This window comes from Notothenia rossii (genome assembly GCF_949606895.1).
Source record: "Notothenia rossii genome assembly, chromosome: 1".
In the NCBI taxonomy this organism is placed as follows: domain Eukaryota; kingdom Metazoa; phylum Chordata; class Actinopteri; order Perciformes; family Nototheniidae; genus Notothenia; species Notothenia rossii.
The window spans coordinates 54,292,954-54,313,313 of record NC_136912.1 but is presented as its reverse complement, the minus strand read 5'-3'; the positions used below and the strand labels follow the sequence as shown (position 1 = coordinate 54,313,313).

Here is a 20,360-nt window from a genome sequence, read left to right as displayed (position 1 = left end):
GGAGGATCCGGGCCGAATTTGGGAGCTCATAGGCGGCCTGCCATAGGCCCCCATCCGTGGAAAGAAAAAAAATGAACGAAAACGGTCAATTATATGTTAAAATAATCAAAAAATGAACTTTTGAAATTACAACGGAGAAGGGGCTCAGAAGAAGGGGCTCCGATGCTCAACCCTTCGGGGCTTTGTCCCGAAGCGCCAAACACTCCCCCCGTTGCAATTTACAATGGAGAGGGGAATCCAGACTTCCCCTTCTCCGTCCTAAAAAAACGTTCATGTTTTCCAAGCTACTGTCTGCACGAAATCGGAAACCCGGTTTTTGAGAGGACTCAGAAAAAAAATGGCTGTGTAACTTCATGGAGGAATTCATCCGCTGTATGTGCACTCTGGCTCGGATACATTTTGTTGCCCGGAGACCCCCCAGCATGGTTCTTACCAAACTTTAAGTTTTTGAACTGGGCTCCGGAGGAATGCAAGGGGAGTTGACAGGGGACTCTATCCGCCTCATGAGGCACTATTTTCGGATACATTTCAACACTTTTAGCTGTTTTGTACGGTTCTCCAAAAAGTAAAGTGTTACTTTGTGAGTGTGGAGGAATGCGAGGGGAGTTGTCAGGGGACTCTACCCGCCTTATGGGGCACTATTCTCGGATACATTTCAACACTTTTAGCCGTTTTGTACGGTTCTCCAAAAAGTAAAGTGTTACTTTGTGAGTGTGGAGGAATGCGAGGGGAGTTGTCAGGGGACTCTACCCGCCTTATGGGGCACTATTCTCGGATACATTTCAACACTTTTAGCCGTTTTGTACGGTTCTCCAAAAAGTAAAGTGTTACTTTGTGAGTGTGGAGGAATGCGAGGGGAGTTGTCAGGGGACTCTACCCGCCTTATGGGGCACTATTCTCGGATACATTTCAACACTTTTAGCCGTTTTGTACGGTTCTCCAAAAAGTAAAGTGTTACTTTGTGAGTGTGAGGAATGCGAGGGGAGTTGTCAGGGGACTCTACCCGCCTTATGTGGCACTATTCTCGGATACATTTCAACACTTTTAGCCGTTTTGTACGGTTCTCCAAAAAGTAAAGTGTTACTTTGTGAGTGTGGAGGAATGCGAGGGGAGTTGTCAGGGGACTCTACCCGCCTTATGGGGCACTATTCTCGGATACATTTCAACATTTTTAGCCGTTTTGTACGGTTCTCCAAAAAGTAAAGTGTTACTTTGTGAGTGTGGAGGAATGCGAGGGGAGTTGTCAGGGGACTCTATCCGCCTTATGGGGCACTATTCTCGGATACATTTCAACACTTTTAGCCGTTTTGTAGGGTTCTCCAAAAAGTAAAGTGTTACTTTGTGAGTGTGGAGGAATGTGAGGGGAGTTTTCAGGGGACTCTACCCGCCTTATGTGGCACTATTCTCGGATACATTTCAACACTTTTAGCCGTTTTTTATGGTTCTCCAAAAAGTAAAATATTACTTTGTGAGTCTGGAGGAATGCGAGGGGAGTTGTCAGGGGACTCTACCCGCCTTATGGGGCACTATTCTCGGATACATTTTTTCATTTTCACCCATTCTTTATGGAACTCCAAAAAGACAAGTTAGTCTTTTTTTTCCATTCCTCTTCTGATTTCTCACTGATCGAATGAATCGCGGCCTCGTGCCGGTGCTCTGGCGGTCGGTTCCTCCGAACTGTGGGTTCGACTCTGATGGCCGGGTGGGACGAGGGAAACGTCGGGGGGGTCTGCTGGAGGCTCCTGCTGGAGTCCTGCGTTTCACCGGGACCTGGCTCGAAAAACTCGAAACCCTGACTCCAGTGCGGTGTTGCGGCCATGCGCCTCCGGGTACCAGACTCCCCTGCCTCCCCCGTGTTGCGTGGGCTGCGTGGGGGTAACCCTGCGTGTCCGTTACCCTGCGTGTCTCTTACCTCCCAGGCCGACCGATATGAAGCGTTTCCAAGACGAACCGTCTGACTCAGGGGTCCCACCACGGGTTCCGTAGCGGGGTGGAAGTTCCACCTCCCCACTTCGCCGCGGAATGCAAGACAAACACTTGTTTCTCTCATCCTCCACTGTGGCATAGCGGCCTTAGTCGGCTGCGGCATTCAGCAATTGGCCTTGCTCCGGGCACAGGACCCTACTTCATCACACTACCTGTTTGATCCTGCGTAACAACCACATATATGCTTGTCTGCAAAGACATTGATCGAATGGCAAACGCGACCCGATCTGTGTTAACCCGATCGGAAGGCCTCCGCCGGCCCGGCCTCGTGCCGGTGCTCTGTCGGTCGGTTCATCCAAACTGCGGGTTTGACTCTGCTCCTGGGGCGGACAAAGATATGGGGCGAATGCCGGAGCGCATATATGCTTGTCTGCAAAGAGGGACATGCCTGGTCCCGCCCGGGTGTTCTTCTACGGCTAGTGTCCAGCCAGCTGCGGTATCAGCAAATTTGACCCACCATCGAAGGGCCTCCTCCCCGGGTCCAGCTTCCGGTGCTTGGCGGTCGGTTCATCCAAACTGCGGGTGCTCCTGGAGCGGACAAATATATGTGTATTTGCCTGAAGGATGGAAATAAACAAAGAATGATATTTTACAGGACATGACGGATATGTGTTTTTTCCAGGCTTTTTGGAAATAAACCAAATTTGATTTTGCAGTGCATTACGTAGCTCATTTACCCATGTGATGTTGTGCAGTACATTACTGAGCTCATTTAACGATATACTGTACCAGGCGAAGTGGGATGCTGCCATGTCCCAACTGGTCTCCGGAGGAATATAAGGAGAGTTGACAGGGGACTCTGCCCAGTGCTCATGAACCAAATGAGGGGTGTGTTAGAGGGGAAGGCTCTGGCTGTTTCTGCAGCCTCTGCTTCTACCTTCTCTCCCCACCCCGATACCAGCGCGTGCCTGCTGTAAAAGGCAGGTTCACGGGCTCTCACTGCCACTAACTCTGAGCCTGGCTCCCGAGCAGCACGTTCTCCCCAGCAGTCCGCCAGCAGATGAAATACACCCACCTCTCCGCCTCTTCCGAGGGACGAGGGAACCGCGTGGGGGGGGGGTCTGCTGGAGGCTCCTGCCGGGTGCTCCGTACTGCGTTTCACCGGGACCTGGCTCGAAAAACTCGGAACCCTGACTCCAGTGAAGTGTGGCGGTCTCGCCCTGGCCGTCCACCGTGCGCCTCCGGGTACCTGACTCCCCTGCCTCCTCCGGGGGCAGGTGCGAGGGGTTCAATGCCTCCTCCCCCCGCTGCGGCGAAGGCCGGAGCGGGATGGAGCACCCGGAGGTACTGTTATCCCCACGTTTTCGTACCCAAAACTGTCTTGTGAGCTCGTGGCAGAAGCATGAAACAAAAAACAATCAATGTATTGGACCCATCACCAGCCCCGCGTTGGTGCGGAGGTGGGACCATTTTAACCAGGTGGTAACCCAAGTCCTCCCCTTGGTCCGTGTTCCCTGCATTGAAGCATCGGACCCATGGTTGCAATCACCAGTTAGCTAACGCATATAAACGGAGAAACAGAAAACCATTTAAATAGAATTCATTGTGTGCGTTTTAGGAAGGATGTTGACCGAATGCCCGGTGTGCAGACTCTGCTATCTGGCTTTGAATAAGCACCTTAAGCACAAACATGCAGTGCGGAACCTGGAGGAAAGAGGCATCATTCTTAAAATGGCCAGTGGTAGAATAAATGTTCGGACCAAACCCTGTCCCATCACATGGTGTTCGTATGCTGGGAAGAAACTACACCGTCATGTAACTCGTGACCACCCTGAGTTCTCCCGAGATGAGGCACATCAGGTCATGGCAAGGCTGAAGCATAGTGTGGCCATGCAGTTGCTCCATGACCTCCGAGAGACTAATCCCATCATTGGAATGGTTACATTATTGGATATAGACAATGAGGAGGAATACCCGGTGCACCCTCCACCCTTCTCCCCACATACCGAGTGTGACGAAGAGGACTGCATGCAGGTGAGGCTGGAAAATGTGGCATTGAGGGCTCAGAAGGATGCCCTCATTGATGAGGTGAAGACCCTGCGCTCCAGGCTAAAACAGGGTCTAAAACCCAGGAAGCAGAATGCCACTGCTGCTCTGCTTGAGGAAGACGAAGAATGTATACGATTTAAGTGCGTAGCAATCTCAAGTACCCCCGGCATGAACACAGTAGCCTCCGGCAGCAATACCCCTCTCAAGACCCCGGTGAAGACTGTCATGCGGTCCATAGAAGCCTCTGCGAGTGAGACCCCTCTCAAGTCTGTGATGCGGTCCCCAGAAGCCTCCGGAAGCAAGACCCCGGTGAAGACTGTCATGCGGTCCCCAGAATCCTCCGGAAGCAAGACCCCGGTGAAGACTGTCATGCGGTCCGACAAAGCCTCCGTTTGTGAGACCCCGGTGAAGACTGTCATGCGGTCCCCAGAAGCCTCCGGTAGTGAGACCCCGGTGAAGACTGTCATGCGGTCCCCAGAAGCCTCCGGAAGCAAGACCCCGGTGAAGACTGTCATGCGGTCCCCAGAAGCCTCCGGAAGCAAGACCCCGGTGAAGACTGTCATGCGGTCTCCAGAAGCCTCCGGAAGCAAGACCCCGGTGAAGACTGTCATGCGGTCCCCAGAAGCCTCCGGAAGCAAGACCCCGGTGAAGACTGTCATGCGGTCCATAGAAGCCTCTGCGAGTGAGACCCCTCTCAAGTCTGTGATGCGGTCCCCAGAAGCCTCCGGAAGCAAGACCCCGGTGAAGACTGTCATGTGGTCCCCAGAAGACTCCGGTAGTGAGACCCCGGTGAAGACTGTCATGCGGTCCATAGAAGCCTCTGCGAGTGAGACCCCTCTCAAGTCTCTGATGCGGTCCCCAGAAGCCTCCGGAAGCAAGACCCCGGTGAAGACTGTCATGCGGTCCGTAGAAGCCTCCTGTAGTGAGACCCCTGTATGCCAGAAGACCTGTGCGTCTGTCTCCAATAAGCTGAAAGCTAATCTGGCTAAGGACTGGCCCTCTCCCCAAAATCAATGGTCCTCTGGGAAGGGACGGGGGAATACCATGCGTGAAATCACGTTGCCTAAAAGCATGGAGACGTACATTCAGACATACAGAGGTCATTGTGAGGGTCTCGCACCGACAGTAAAACGGAAAGAGAATTGTATGTCCAATGTCAGCCGGATAAAGAACTTCCTAGTATTCATGGCCCATGGTGTTGACCGGCTGTCAGACTGGCTGTTTCTAAAAGACACAAAGAGGGTCCGTGGCTGGAGCGAGTATATTTCAGAGTCGGGCCGGACAGTCACAACATCGCTGTTGTTCCTGAAGACTGTGAACCATTTCCTGAGGTACTTGTCTGCATCAAAGCTCCGGGGGTGCAGGCTCACCCAGTCTGATATGACCCAAATCATCAGAGAGGTGAAAGCCAACATTAACAATTTGAAAAAGTCTGTCACTCTCCACCAGTTTAAGGTGAAGAGGGACAAGCTGGATCGTCTGCCGAGCCAGGCGGAGCTTCTCGCCGCCATGGCGGCCGCTGAGAAGCGCATCCCTGATCTCCTTGACCTGATGGCTAGCAATCCGACCTCAATCACCCAGTACCTGCTATATGGCTATCTAACCCTCCATTGGAGCCTCCTGTATGGCCACCGTCCGGGTGTGTACGCAAACATGACCAACACGGAGGTCTTTGAGGCGGACAGAAGGGGCACTGCTGAGGGCTACATCATCCACGTGCAGGATCACAAGACTGCCAAGACATTTGGTGAAGCACAGCTGGTGCTTACAATAAAGGAGTTTAGCTGGGTCATGCGGTGGATGGGGATAAAAGAGGGCTTGTCGGGTCCTCAGAGTGAATTCTTCCTTTTCACATCGGGGAAGCAGGCTTCCAAGAACCTGAACGCTCACTTGAAGAGGGCTTGGGCTGATGCTGGGCTAGAAACAGCCGTCACCTTCACCATCTTGCACACTGCCCTGGCTGACAATATCAAGCATCACCAAGATCCAGAAAGCAGGTCGATTCTCGCTAGGTTTATGTGTCACGACGTAAGCACTGCAGACCGGTTCTACGCGAATACGCCTGGAATAAAGGAGGGATTGAAGATCCGCTCCATGTTCAGGGCGGCAGCAGCTGCAGCAGCATCATCATCAGAAGGAGGTCTACCACCGTCAACTACCTCCGAAGAGGACTCAGGGGCGGAGAGCAGCGATACCTCTTCTTCAGGACCGATTGATACTCCTGATGAGGGTAAAGGGGCCGTGGACTCAACCTTTTTTCCCCGGTGCACCGTACAAGTTAGACTGCTAATATGGCCCCCAGGCCCCTGTTAATCATGTTGTAATCATGTTGTTATTATGTTTATTTTGTATACTGTTTTTGTAAAAATGGTGTGATAATTAAATAAATAAAAAAACATTAGTATAACCTTGAAGGTTCCCAGGGGCAAATACAGTGCCAGGTATCAGACTATTTAAACAATGTATACCAGTGATTAAGACACCTTCCCTGGCTTGTAAAATGCGGTGATGCGCCCTGGAGGTATCAGACTATTTAAAGGGTTACCAGGAGCATGAGAATATCCTCCAAATAAGGGGTGGTGGTGCCGTGAATAAGGCCGAATATGGATGCCGATTTGCGGACGGTAAAGCACCGCAAAATACACCCCCTTTAGGTTAACCAGGGGCATGAAGTTCTGTAGGTTGTGAACATCTGGGTTTAGTCCGTGGGGGAGTGCTTAAGTCCGGGGGCCCGGGGTCTCACGGTGCACGAGGTTATGGAAGTACCACTGTTGCCGGAGGTCCTCAGTCCGTCCTTTGGGGCTCTGTCAGGGGCTACAGAGAGGTGGTTTTCCCGGTCCCTCTCCTGGAGGTATGAAATAACCTGAGCTCCATGTGAGGGAGAGAGGCTGGAGGTCATTAGGCCGTCCTTTGGGGCTCTGTGAGGTGCCCAAAAGAGGTGCTTATCCCGGTCTATTTTAATGGAAGTCTGACATGAGCAGAGTGTGCATGTGAGGGAGCCGTGCTGGAGCTGCTTAGTCCGTCCTTTGGGGCTCTGTGAGGGGCTAAATAGAGGTGTTTTTCCCGGTCTATTTTAATGTAAGTCTGACATGAGCAGAGTGTGCATGTGAGGGAGCCGTGCTGGAGCTGCTTAGTCCGTCCTTTGGGGCTCTGTGAGGTGCTTTTCCCGGTCTATTTTAATGTAAGTCTGACATGAGCAGAGTGTGCACGTGAGGGAGCCGTGCTGGAGCTGCTTAGTCCGTCCTTTGGGGCTCTGTGAGGGGCTAAATAGAGGTCTTTTTCCCGGTCTATTTTAATGTAAGTCTGACATGAGCAGAGTGTGCATGCTTTGAAACTAATCCACCCACGCTTAGCATGCTATTTTAGGGTATAAATCGTACCTTGTCACCATGCACTGTGCTCCCTGGGACGACGCGCCCTCCTGTGGGGACACATGAGAACTGCACTCAAATCACTTTGTGCTTTTTAAACAGTTTAACATATTTTTTTCCACATTTAAAAACCGCTTTCTGCCCTGGAAATCATTTCTAATCATTATTACCGTTATGGAGGGGCTGCAGGAACACTTTCCCCGCCTTGCAAACATTTATTCCTGGTTAAAATAATCAATTTGTTCCGCCTGCTTTCCGTCAGCACCTCTGCGGCTGTCGGATTAACACAGATGAATGCACTTTTAACACTCACGCAGCCAGAATTCCTGCTCTTTTCCTGGGTTACAAAGTGAGGTGACGCAGCCTGTCCTCTGAGTCTCCCCGCCTCTCAGAGACTTATTTCTGGGTAAAAAAAGCCATGTGCTCCGCCCCCTGGATCTCTGCATGTGTGTGTGCCTGTGAGTCTCTGGCTACTGTCCACATGCCCGCATTATGAGGCACTATTTTCGGATACATTTTCTCATTTTCACCACTTTTCATGTTTTTATTATGTATATTGTTATATTATTATTATTATTATTATTATTATTATTATTATTATTATTATTATTATTATTATTGTATATATGTATACTGTGTATACTGTTTTTGTAAAAATCATGTGATTATTAAATAAATAATAAAACATGAATATAACCTTGAAGGTTCCCAGGGGCAAATACAGTGCCAGGTGTCAGACTATTTAAAATATGTTTACCCAGGATTCAGACACCTTCCCTGGCTTGTAAAATGCGGTGATGCGCCCTGGAGGTATCAGACTATTTTAAACAACTTTTCCCCGCCTTTCAAACACTTGTTCCTGGGTTATAGCCTGTCCTTTTGCAGGATATAATTTAACATGGAATCTCTCCTGGAAATGGACATATTCTGTGCATTTCCAGGAGAGGTTACATGTTAAATGATATCCTGCAAAATGACAGGCTACAACTCTCTTCCAGACGTTTAAAAACACTTTTCCCGACCATTTAAACATTATTTCTGGCTTGTAAAGTGCGGTGATGAGCCCTGACAGTATCAGACTATTTAAAGGGTTACCAGGAGCATGAGAATATCCTCCACAGAAGGGCTGGTGGTGCCGTGAATAAGGCCGAATATGGATGCCGATGTGCGGACGGTAAAGCACCGCAAAATCCACCCCCTTTAGGGTAACCAGGGGCATGAAGTTCTGTAGGGTGTGAACATCTGGGTTTAGTCCGTGGGGGAGTGCTTAAGTCCGGGGGCCCGGGGTCTCACGGTGCACGAGGTTATGGAAGTACCACTGTTGCCGGAGGTCCTCAGTCCGTCCTTTGGGGCTCTGTGAGGGGCTACAGAGAGGTGGTTTTCCCGGTCCCTCTCCTGGAGGTATGAAATAACCTGAGCTCCATGTGAGGGAGAGAGGCTGGAGGTCATTAGGCCGTCCTTTGGGGCTCTGTGAGGTGCCCAAGAGAGGTGCTTTTCCCGGTCCCTCTCCTGGAGGTATGAAATAACCTGAGCTCCATGTGAGGGAGAGAGGCTGGAGGTCATTAGGCCGTCCTTTGGGGCTCTGTGAGGTGCCCAAGGGAGGTGCTTTTCCCGGTCTATTTTAATGGAAGTCTGACATGAGCAGAGTGTGCATGTGAGGGAGCCGTGCTGGAGCTGCTTAGTCCGTCCTTTGGGGCTCTGTGAGGGGCTAAATAGAGGTGTTTTTCCCGGTCTATTTTAATGTAAGTCTGACATGAGCAGAGTGTGCATGTGAGGGAGCCGTGCTGGAGCTGCTTAGTCCGTCCTTTGGGGCTCTGTGAGGTGCTTTTCCCGGTCTATTTTAATGTAAGTCTGACATGAGCAGAGTGTGCACGTGAGGGAGCCGTGCTGGAGCTGCTTAGTCCGTCCTTTGGGGCTCTGTGAGGGGCTAAATAGAGGTCTTTTTCCCGGTCTATTTTAATGTAAGTCTGACATGAGCAGAGTGTGCATGCTTTGAAACTAATCCACCCACGCTTAGCATGCTATTTTAGGGTATAAATCGTACCTTGTCACCATGCACTGTGCTCCCTGGGACGACGCGCCCTCCTGTGGGGACACATGAGAACTGCACTCAAATCACTTTGTGCTTTTTAAACAGTTTAACATATTTTTTTCCACATTTAAAAACCGCTTTCTGCCCTGGAAATCATTTCTAATCATTATTACCGTTATGGAGGGGCTGCAGGAACACTTTCCCCGCCTTGCAAACATTTATTCCTGGTTAAAATAATCAATTTGTTCCGCCTGCTTTCCGTCAGCACCTCTGCGGCTGTCGGATTAACACAGATGAATGCACTTTTAACACTCACGCAGCCAGAATTCCTGCTCTTTTCCTGGGTTACAAAGTGAGGTGACGCAGCCTGTCCTCTGAGTCTCCCCGCCTCTCAGAGACTTATTTCTGGGTAAAAAAAGCCATGTGCTCCGCCCCCTGGATCTCTGCATGTGTGTGTGCCTGTGAGTCTCTGGCTACTGTCCACATGCCCGCATTATGAGGCACTATTTTCGGATACATTTTCTCATTTTCACCACTTTTCATGTTTTTATTATGTATATTGTTATATTATTATTATTATTATTATTATTATTATTATTATTATTATTATTATTATTATTATTATTGTATATATGTATACTGTGTATACTGTTTTTGTAAAAATCATGTGATTATTAAATAAATAATAAAACATGAATATAACCTTGAAGGTTCCCAGGGGCAAATACAGTGCCAGGTGTCAGACTATTTAAAATATGTTTACCCAGGATTCAGACACCTTCCCTGGCTTGTAAAATGCGGTGATGCGCCCTGGAGGTATCAGACTATTTTAAACAACTTTTCCCCGCCTTTCAAACACTTGTTCCTGGGTTATAGCCTGTCCTTTTGCAGGATATAATTTAACATGGAATCTCTCCTGGAAATGGACATATTCTGTGCATTTCCAGGAGAGGTTACATGTTAAATGATATCCTGCAAAATGACAGGCTACAACTCTCTTCCAGACGTTTAAAAACACTTTTCCCGACCATTTAAACATTATTTCTGGCTTGTAAAGTGCGGTGATGAGCCCTGACAGTATCAGACTATTTAAAGGGTTACCAGGAGCATGAGAATATCCTCCACAGAAGGGCTGGTGGTGCCGTGAATAAGGCCGAATATGGATGCCGATGTGCGGACGGTAAAGCACCGCAAAATCCACCCCCTTTAGGGTAACCAGGGGCATGAAGTTCTGTAGGGTGTGAACATCTGGGTTTAGTCCGTGGGGGAGTGCTTAAGTCCGGGGGCCCGGGGTCTCACGGTGCACGAGGTTATGGAAGTACCACTGTTGCCGGAGGTCCTCAGTCCGTCCTTTGGGGCTCTGTGAGGGGCTACAGAGAGGTGGTTTTCCCGGTCCCTCTCCTGGAGGTATGAAATAACCTGAGCTCCATGTGAGGGAGAGAGGCTGGAGGTCATTAGGCCGTCCTTTGGGGCTCTGTGAGGTGCCCAAGAGAGGTGCTTTTCCCGGTCCCTCTCCTGGAGGTATGAAATAACCTGAGCTCCATGTGAGGGAGAGAGGCTGGAGGTCATTAGGCCGTCCTTTGGGGCTCTGTGAGGTGCCCAAGGGAGGTGCTTTTCCCGGTCTATTTTAATGGAAGTCTGACATGAGCAGAGTGTGCATGTGAGGGAGCCGTGCTGGAGCTGCTTAGTCCGTCCTTTGGGGCTCTGTGAGGGGCTAAATAGAGGTGTTTTTCCCGGTCTATTTTAATGTAAGTCTGACATGAGCAGAGTGTGCATGTGAGGGAGCCGTGCTGGAGCTGCTTAGTCCGTCCTTTGGGGCTCTGTGAGGTGCTTTTCCCGGTCTATTTTAATGTAAGTCTGACATGAGCAGAGTGTGCACGTGAGGGAGCCGTGCTGGAGCTGCTTAGTCCGTCCTTTGGGGCTCTGTGAGGGGCTAAATAGAGGTCTTTTTCCCGGTCTATTTTAATGTAAGTCTGACATGAGCAGAGTGTGCATGCTTTGAAACTAATCCACCCACGCTTAGCATGCTATTTTAGGGTATAAATCGTACCTTGTCACCATGCACTGTGCTCCCTGGGACGACGCGCCCTCCTGTGGGGACACATGAGAACTGCACTCAAATCACTTTGTGCTTTTTAAACAGTTTAACATATTTTTTTCCACATTTAAAAACCGCTTTCTGCCCTGGAAATCATTTCTAATCATTATTACCGTTATGGAGGGGCTGCAGGAACACTTTCCCCGCCTTGCAAACATTTATTCCTGGTTAAAATAATCAATTTGTTCCGCCTGCTTTCCGTCAGCACCTCTGCGGCTGTCGGATTAACACAGATGAATGCACTTTTAACACTCACGCAGCCAGAATTCCTGCTCTTTTCCTGGGTTACAAAGTGAGGTGACGCAGCCTGTCCTCTGAGTCTCCCCGCCTCTCAGAGACTTATTTCTGGGTAAAAAAAGCCATGTGCTCCGCCCCCTGGATCTCTGCATGTGTGTGTGCCTGTGAGTCTCTGGCTACTGTCCACATGCCCGCATTATGAGGCACTATTTTCGGATACATTTTCTCATTTTCACCACTTTTCATGTTTTTATTATGTATATTGTTATATTATTATTATTATTATTATTATTATTATTATTATTATTATTATTATTATTATTATTATTGTATATATGTATACTGTGTATACTGTTTTTGTAAAAATCATGTGATTATTAAATAAATAATAAAACATGAATATAACCTTGAAGGTTCCCAGGGGCAAATACAGTGCCAGGTGTCAGACTATTTAAAATATGTTTACCCAGGATTCAGACACCTTCCCTGGCTTGTAAAATGCGGTGATGCGCCCTGGAGGTATCAGACTATTTTAAACAACTTTTCCCCGCCTTTCAAACACTTGTTCCTGGGTTATAGCCTGTCCTTTTGCAGGATATAATTTAACATGGAATCTCTCCTGGAAATGGACATATTCTGTGCATTTCCAGGAGAGGTTACATGTTAAATGATATCCTGCAAAATGACAGGCTACAACTCTCTTCCAGACGTTTAAAAACACTTTTCCCGACCATTTAAACATTATTTCTGGCTTGTAAAGTGCGGTGATGAGCCCTGACAGTATCAGACTATTTAAAGGGTTACCAGGAGCATGAGAATATCCTCCACAGAAGGGCTGGTGGTGCCGTGAATAAGGCCGAATATGGATGCCGATGTGCGGACGGTAAAGCACCGCAAAATCCACCCCCTTTAGGGTAACCAGGGGCATGAAGTTCTGTAGGGTGTGAACATCTGGGTTTAGTCCGTGGGGGAGTGCTTAAGTCCGGGGGCCCGGGGTCTCACGGTGCACGAGGTTATGGAAGTACCACTGTTGCCGGAGGTCCTCAGTCCGTCCTTTGGGGCTCTGTGAGGGGCTACAGAGAGGTGGTTTTCCCGGTCCCTCTCCTGGAGGTATGAAATAACCTGAGCTCCATGTGAGGGAGAGAGGCTGGAGGTCATTAGGCCGTCCTTTGGGGCTCTGTGAGGTGCCCAAGAGAGGTGCTTTTCCCGGTCCCTCTCCTGGAGGTATGAAATAACCTGAGCTCCATGTGAGGGAGAGAGGCTGGAGGTCATTAGGCCGTCCTTTGGGGCTCTGTGAGGTGCCCAAGGGAGGTGCTTTTCCCGGTCTATTTTAATGGAAGTCTGACATGAGCAGAGTGTGCATGTGAGGGAGCCGTGCTGGAGCTGCTTAGTCCGTCCTTTGGGGCTCTGTGAGGGGCTAAATAGAGGTGTTTTTCCCGGTCTATTTTAATGTAAGTCTGACATGAGCAGAGTGTGCATGTGAGGGAGCCGTGCTGGAGCTGCTTAGTCCGTCCTTTGGGGCTCTGTGAGGTGCTTTTCCCGGTCTATTTTAATGTAAGTCTGACATGAGCAGAGTGTGCACGTGAGGGAGCCGTGCTGGAGCTGCTTAGTCCGTCCTTTGGGGCTCTGTGAGGGGCTAAATAGAGGTCTTTTTCCCGGTCTATTTTAATGTAAGTCTGACATGAGCAGAGTGTGCATGCTTTGAAACTAATCCACCCACGCTTAGCATGCTATTTTAGGGTATAAATCGTACCTTGTCACCATGCACTGTGCTCCCTGGGACGACGCGCCCTCCTGTGGGGACACATGAGAACTGCACTCAAATCACTTTGTGCTTTTTAAACAGTTTAACATATTTTTTTCCACATTTAAAAACCGCTTTCTGCCCTGGAAATCATTTCTAATCATTATTACCGTTATGGAGGGGCTGCAGGAACACTTTCCCCGCCTTGCAAACATTTATTCCTGGTTAAAATAATCAATTTGTTCCGCCTGCTTTCCGTCAGCACCTCTGCGGCTGTCGGATTAACACAGATGAATGCACTTTTAACACTCACGCAGCCAGAATTCCTGCTCTTTTCCTGGGTTACAAAGTGAGGTGACGCAGCCTGTCCTCTGAGTCTCCCCGCCTCTCAGAGACTTATTTCTGGGTAAAAAAAGCCATGTGCTCCGCCCCCTGGATCTCTGCATGTGTGTGTGCCTGTGAGTCTCTGGCTACTGTCCACATGCCCGCATTATGAGGCACTATTTTCGGATACATTTTCTCATTTTCACCACTTTTCATGTTTTTATTATGTATATTGTTATATTATTATTATTATTATTATTATTATTATTATTATTATTATTATTATTATTATTATTATTATTGTATATATGTATACTGTGTATACTGTTTTTGTAAAAATCATGTGATTATTAAATAAATAATAAAACATGAATATAACCTTGAAGGTTCCCAGGGGCAAATACAGTGCCAGGTGTCAGACTATTTAAAATATGTTTACCCAGGATTCAGACACCTTCCCTGGCTTGTAAAATGCGGTGATGCGCCCTGGAGGTATCAGACTATTTTAAACAACTTTTCCCCGCCTTTCAAACACTTGTTCCTGGGTTATAGCCTGTCCTTTTGCAGGATATAATTTAACATGGAATCTCTCCTGGAAATGGACATATTCTGTGCATTTCCAGGAGAGGTTACATGTTAAATGATATCCTGCAAAATGACAGGCTACAACTCTCTTCCAGACGTTTAAAAACACTTTTCCCGACCATTTAAACATTATTTCTGGCTTGTAAAGTGCGGTGATGAGCCCTGACAGTATCAGACTATTTAAAGGGTTACCAGGAGCATGAGAATATCCTCCACAGAAGGGCTGGTGGTGCCGTGAATAAGGCCGAATATGGATGCCGATGTGCGGACGGTAAAGCACCGCAAAATCCACCCCCTTTAGGGTAACCAGGGGCATGAAGTTCTGTAGGGTGTGAACATCTGGGTTTAGTCCGTGGGGGAGTGCTTAAGTCCGGGGGCCCGGGGTCTCACGGTGCACGAGGTTATGGAAGTACCACTGTTGCCGGAGGTCCTCAGTCCGTCCTTTGGGGCTCTGTGAGGGGCTACAGAGAGGTGGTTTTCCCGGTCCCTCTCCTGGAGGTATGAAATAACCTGAGCTCCATGTGAGGGAGAGAGGCTGGAGGTCATTAGGCCGTCCTTTGGGGCTCTGTGAGGTGCCCAAGAGAGGTGCTTTTCCCGGTCCCTCTCCTGGAGGTATGAAATAACCTGAGCTCCATGTGAGGGAGAGAGGCTGGAGGTCATTAGGCCGTCCTTTGGGGCTCTGTGAGGTGCCCAAGGGAGGTGCTTTTCCCGGTCTATTTTAATGGAAGTCTGACATGAGCAGAGTGTGCATGTGAGGGAGCCGTGCTGGAGCTGCTTAGTCCGTCCTTTGGGGCTCTGTGAGGGGCTAAATAGAGGTGTTTTTCCCGGTCTATTTTAATGTAAGTCTGACATGAGCAGAGTGTGCATGTGAGGGAGCCGTGCTGGAGCTGCTTAGTCCGTCCTTTGGGGCTCTGTGAGGTGCTTTTCCCGGTCTATTTTAATGTAAGTCTGACATGAGCAGAGTGTGCACGTGAGGGAGCCGTGCTGGAGCTGCTTAGTCCGTCCTTTGGGGCTCTGTGAGGGGCTAAATAGAGGTCTTTTTCCCGGTCTATTTTAATGTAAGTCTGACATGAGCAGAGTGTGCATGCTTTGAAACTAATCCACCCACGCTTAGCATGCTATTTTAGGGTATAAATCGTACCTTGTCACCATGCACTGTGCTCCCTGGGACGACGCGCCCTCCTGTGGGGACACATGAGAACTGCACTCAAATCACTTTGTGCTTTTTAAACAGTTTAACATATTTTTTTCCACATTTAAAAACCGCTTTCTGCCCTGGAAATCATTTCTAATCATTATTACCGTTATGGAGGGGCTGCAGGAACACTTTCCCCGCCTTGCAAACATGTATTCCTGGTTAAAATAATCAATTTGTTCCGCCTGCTTTCCGTCAGCACCTCTGCGGCTGTCGGATTAACACAGATGAATGCACTTTTAACACTCACGCAGCCAGAATTCCTGCTCTTTTCCTGGGTTACAAAGTGAGGTGACGCAGCCTGTCCTCTGAGTCTCCCCGCCTCTCAGAGACTTATTTCTGGGTAAAAAAAGCCATGTGCTCCGCCCCCTGGATCTCTGCATGTGTGTGTGCCTGTGAGTCTCTGGCTACTGTCCACATGCCCGCATTATGAGGCACTATTTTCGGATACATTTTCTCATTTTCACCACTTTTCATGTTTTTATTATGTATATTGTTATATTATTATTATTATTATTATTATTATTATTATTATTATTATTATTGTATATATGTATACTGTGTATACTGTTTTTGTAAAAATCATGTGATTATTAAATAAATAATAAAACATGAATATAACCTTGAAGGTTCCCAGGGGCAAATACAGTGCCAGGTGTCAGACTATTTAAAATATGTTTACCCAGGATTCAGACACCTTCCCTGGCTTGTAAAATGCGGTGATGCGCCCTGGAGGTATCAGACTATTTTAAACAACTTTTCCCCGCCTTTCAAACACTTGTTCCTGGGTTATAGCCTGTCCTTTTGCAGGATATAATTTAACATGGAATCTCTCCTGGAAATGGACATATTCTGTGCATTTCCAGGAGAGGTTACATGTTAAATGATATCCTGCAAAATGACAGGCTACAACTCTCTTCCAGACGTTTAAAAACACTTTTCCCGACCATTTAAACATTATTTCTGGCTTGTAAAGTGCGGTGATGAGCCCTGACAGTATCAGACTATTTAAAGGGTTACCAGGAGCATGAGAATATCCTCCACAGAAGGGCTGGTGGTGCCGTGAATAAGGCCGAATATGGATGCCGATGTGCGGACGGTAAAGCACCGCAAAATCCACCCCCTTTAGGGTAACCAGGGGCATGAAGTTCTGTAGGGTGTGAACATCTGGGTTTAGTCCGTGGGGGAGTGCTTAAGTCCGGGGGCCCGGGGTCTCACGGTGCACGAGGTTATGGAAGTACCACTGTTGCCGGAGGTCCTCAGTCCGTCCTTTGGGGCTCTGTGAGGGGCTACAGAGAGGTGGTTTTCCCGGTCCCTCTCCTGGAGGTATGAAATAACCTGAGCTCCATGTGAGGGAGAGAGGCTGGAGGTCATTAGGCCGTCCTTTGGGGCTCTGTGAGGTGCCCAAGAGAGGTGCTTTTCCCGGTCCCTCTCCTGGAGGTATGAAATAACCTGAGCTCCATGTGAGGGAGAGAGGCTGGAGGTCATTAGGCCGTCCTTTGGGGCTCTGTGAGGTGCCCAAGGGAGGTGCTTTTCCCGGTCTATTTTAATGGAAGTCTGACATGAGCAGAGTGTGCATGTGAGGGAGCCGTGCTGGAGCTGCTTAGTCCGTCCTTTGGGGCTCTGTGAGGGGCTAAATAGAGGTGTTTTTCCCGGTCTATTTTAATGTAAGTCTGACATGAGCAGAGTGTGCATGTGAGGGAGCCGTGCTGGAGCTGCTTAGTCCGTCCTTTGGGGCTCTGTGAGGTGCTTTTCCCGGTCTATTTTAATGTAAGTCTGACATGAGCAGAGTGTGCACGTGAGGGAGCCGTGCTGGAGCTGCTTAGTCCGTCCTTTGGGGCTCTGTGAGGGGCTAAATAGAGGTCTTTTTCCCGGTCTATTTTAATGTAAGTCTGACATGAGCAGAGTGTGCATGCTTTGAAACTAATCCACCCACGCTTAGCATGCTATTTTAGGGTATAAATCGTACCTTGTCACCATGCACTGTGCTCCCTGGGACGACGCGCCCTCCTGTGGGGACACATGAGAACTGCACTCAAATCACTTTGTGCTTTTTAAACAGTTTAACATATTTTTTTCCACATTTAAAAACCGCTTTCTGCCCTGGAAATCATTTCTAATCATTATTACCGTTATGGAGGGGCTGCAGGAACACTTTCCCCGCCTTGCAAACATGTATTCCTGGTTAAAATAATCAATTTGTTCCGCCTGCTTTCCGTCAGCACCTCTGCGGCTGTCGGATTAACACAGATGAATGCACTTTTAACACTCACGCAGCCAGAATTCCTGCTCTTTTCCTGGGTTACAAAGTGAGGTGACGCAGCCTGTCCTCTGAGTCTCCCCGCCTCTCAGAGACTTATTTCTGGGTAAAAAAAGCCATGTGCTCCGCCCCCTGGATCTCTGCATGTGTGTGTGCCTGTGAGTCTCTGGCTACTGTCCACATGCCCGCATTATGAGGCACTATTTTCGGATACATTTTCTCATTTTCACCACTTTTCATGTTTTTATTATGTATATTGTTATATTATTATTATTATTATTATTATTATTATTATTATTATTATTATTATTATTGTATATATGTATACTGTGTATACTGTTTTTGTAAAAATCATGTGATTATTAAATAAATAATAAAACATGAATATAACCTTGAAGGTTCCCAGGGGCAAATACAGTGCCAGGTGTCAGACTATTTAAAATATGTTTACCCAGGATTCAGACACCTTCCCTGGCTTGTAAAATGCGGTGATGCGCCCTGGAGGTATCAGACTATTTTAAACAACTTTTCCCCGCCTTTCAAACACTTGTTCCTGGGTTATAGCCTCCCTGTCATTTTGCAGGATATAATTTAACATGGAATCTCTCCTGGAAATGGACATATTCTGTGCATTTCCAGGAGAGGTTACATGTTAAATGATATCCTGCAAAATGACAGGCTACAACTCTCTTCCAGACGTTTAAAAACACTTTTCCCGACCATTTAAACATTATTTCTGGCTTGTAAAGTGCGGTGATGAGCCCTGACAGTATTAGACTATTTAAAGGGTTACCAGGAGCATGAGAATATCCTCCACAGAAGGGCTGGTGGTGCCGTGAATAAGGCCGAATATGGATGCCGATGTGCGGACGGTAAAGCACCGCAAAATCCACCCCCTTTAGGGTAACCAGGGGCATGAAGTTCTGTAGGGTGTGAACATCTGGGTTTAGTCCGTGGGGGAGTGCTTAAGTCCGGGGGCCCGGGGTCTCACGGTGCACGAGGTTATGGAAGTACCACTGTTGCCGGAGGTCCTCAGTCCGTCCTTTGGGGCTCTGTGAGGGGCTACAGAGAGGTGGTTTTCCCGGTCCCTCTCCTGGAGGTATGAAATAACCTGAGCTCCATGTGAGGGAGAGAGGCTGGAGGTCATTAGGCCGTCCTTTGGGGTTCTGTGAGGTGCCCAAGAGAGGTGCTTTTCCCGGTCCCTCTCCTGGAGGTGTGAAAAAAACCTGTTTGCCTGTGTTAGGAAGCCATGCTGGAGCTGCTTCGGGGGTCTGTGAGCAGCCACAGAGAGATGCTTTTTGCGGTCTATTTCATGGAAGTCTGACATGAGCAGAGTGTGCATGCTTTGAATGTAATCCACCCACGCATAGAATGCTATTTTATAAATCGTATCTTATCACCATGGATGTACCTGTACAGATGTAGCGATTCATTTCAGACAGTTTGAAACGCGAGGGCCGTGATTGGTACGTGATCTGCCCTCGCTCAAGGGAAAACCTCCAGCTTGACTTGAGACCGCCCCCGTGATAGATAAATGTAATTATAATGAAGCCAGCTGCAATGGATCATTGATCCACCAAGGGGTGCAGTGGGGTTCCACACTGGAGCTCATGTGAAATAATGTCAGATACAGTACGCTGGATGTACAGCGGAACTTTGTTAAGATCCATATGTCAAGGATATCATACTCTGTGCTAAATAAGAGACATGTAATCATTTACAAAACATCACCATGTTGTTATTTAACAAAATAATGTTGTTTAGTCGAAAAAAACGAACGGGCGGAAATGTAGCCCCGCTCTCGATTTTTAATCCAAATGTAATCATCATCTTCACCACGATCATTTATTTTTATGTTCGCCGAATTGACATGAAATCACTGACATATATGAATATACTGTATTCAACTTCATTAAAACGTTATTAACGTGCCTAAACTCAGTAATTCACTGAACATATTTATATTTTAATGGAGCCTCGTCGGCAGATCAGTATCCCAACGCGCAGCGGAGGGATCTTGGTCTGCATGACGGGTGTTTTTCCCCATAAGGAACAATTCGCTGCAAATTATCCCGCTTATTACATGGCCACATTCTCAACAAAGTAACGACATGACTCCCAATATTAATTTAAATGTTTTTATGGATTTAGAAAATGTTTTTATTGATTTAAAAAATAGTTGTATGTATTGATTTAAATTGACATGCATCCGCTAAGAAAAATAGTCCGTTGTTACCGTTTTTTAAACAGTGTGAATGAAACGGCAGCTCTCTCCCCCCTCCCCCCCTGATCTTTCTTCTCCAGCAGCTAAATTAACTGTAGGTTACTCTGAGTGACCATAGACTATGTGAAAAGCTTACAGTTAGTGACGTAACAACACCATAAAAGCTGGTGGGTTGAAAGCAATACGGGAGGTAAAAATAACTACAATAATTCTGATTTATTTATCGTGGCTTTTATGTTTTTAGGTATAAAATGTTATGTAATTCAGGCTTATAGTTCATCCTTCTCTAAAAGCGTTCAACAATGACAATATTCA

The 20,360-nt window shown here is 47.8% G+C and overlaps 1 protein-coding gene across 4 annotated transcripts in view; it reads right to left on the bottom strand.

Annotated features, from left to right (window-relative positions):
• The window catches only part of LOC307036681 (uncharacterized protein), a 46,140-nt gene that overhangs the window by 19,414 nt on the left and 6,366 nt on the right, over window positions 1-20,360 (bottom strand). The window contains exons 2-4 of one of the 4 annotated variants that reach the window (XM_079677210.1): window positions 17,531-17,571; window positions 15,508-15,548; window positions 13,467-13,507 (exon numbers count right to left, since the gene is read on the bottom strand). The exons of 1 other annotated variant lie outside the window; for it this stretch is intronic. In XM_079677210.1, coding sequence (XP_079533336.1) covers window positions 15,512-15,548; window positions 17,531-17,571 — 78 coding nt within the window. In that variant the 3' untranslated portion in view covers window positions 13,467-13,507; window positions 15,508-15,511. Of the gene's footprint in view, window positions 1-7,355; window positions 7,386-13,466; window positions 13,508-15,507; window positions 15,549-17,530; window positions 17,572-20,360 lie in introns of those variants that run through there. 2 more of the 4 variants (XM_079677211.1, XR_013807414.1) reach the window with 2 other exon arrangements.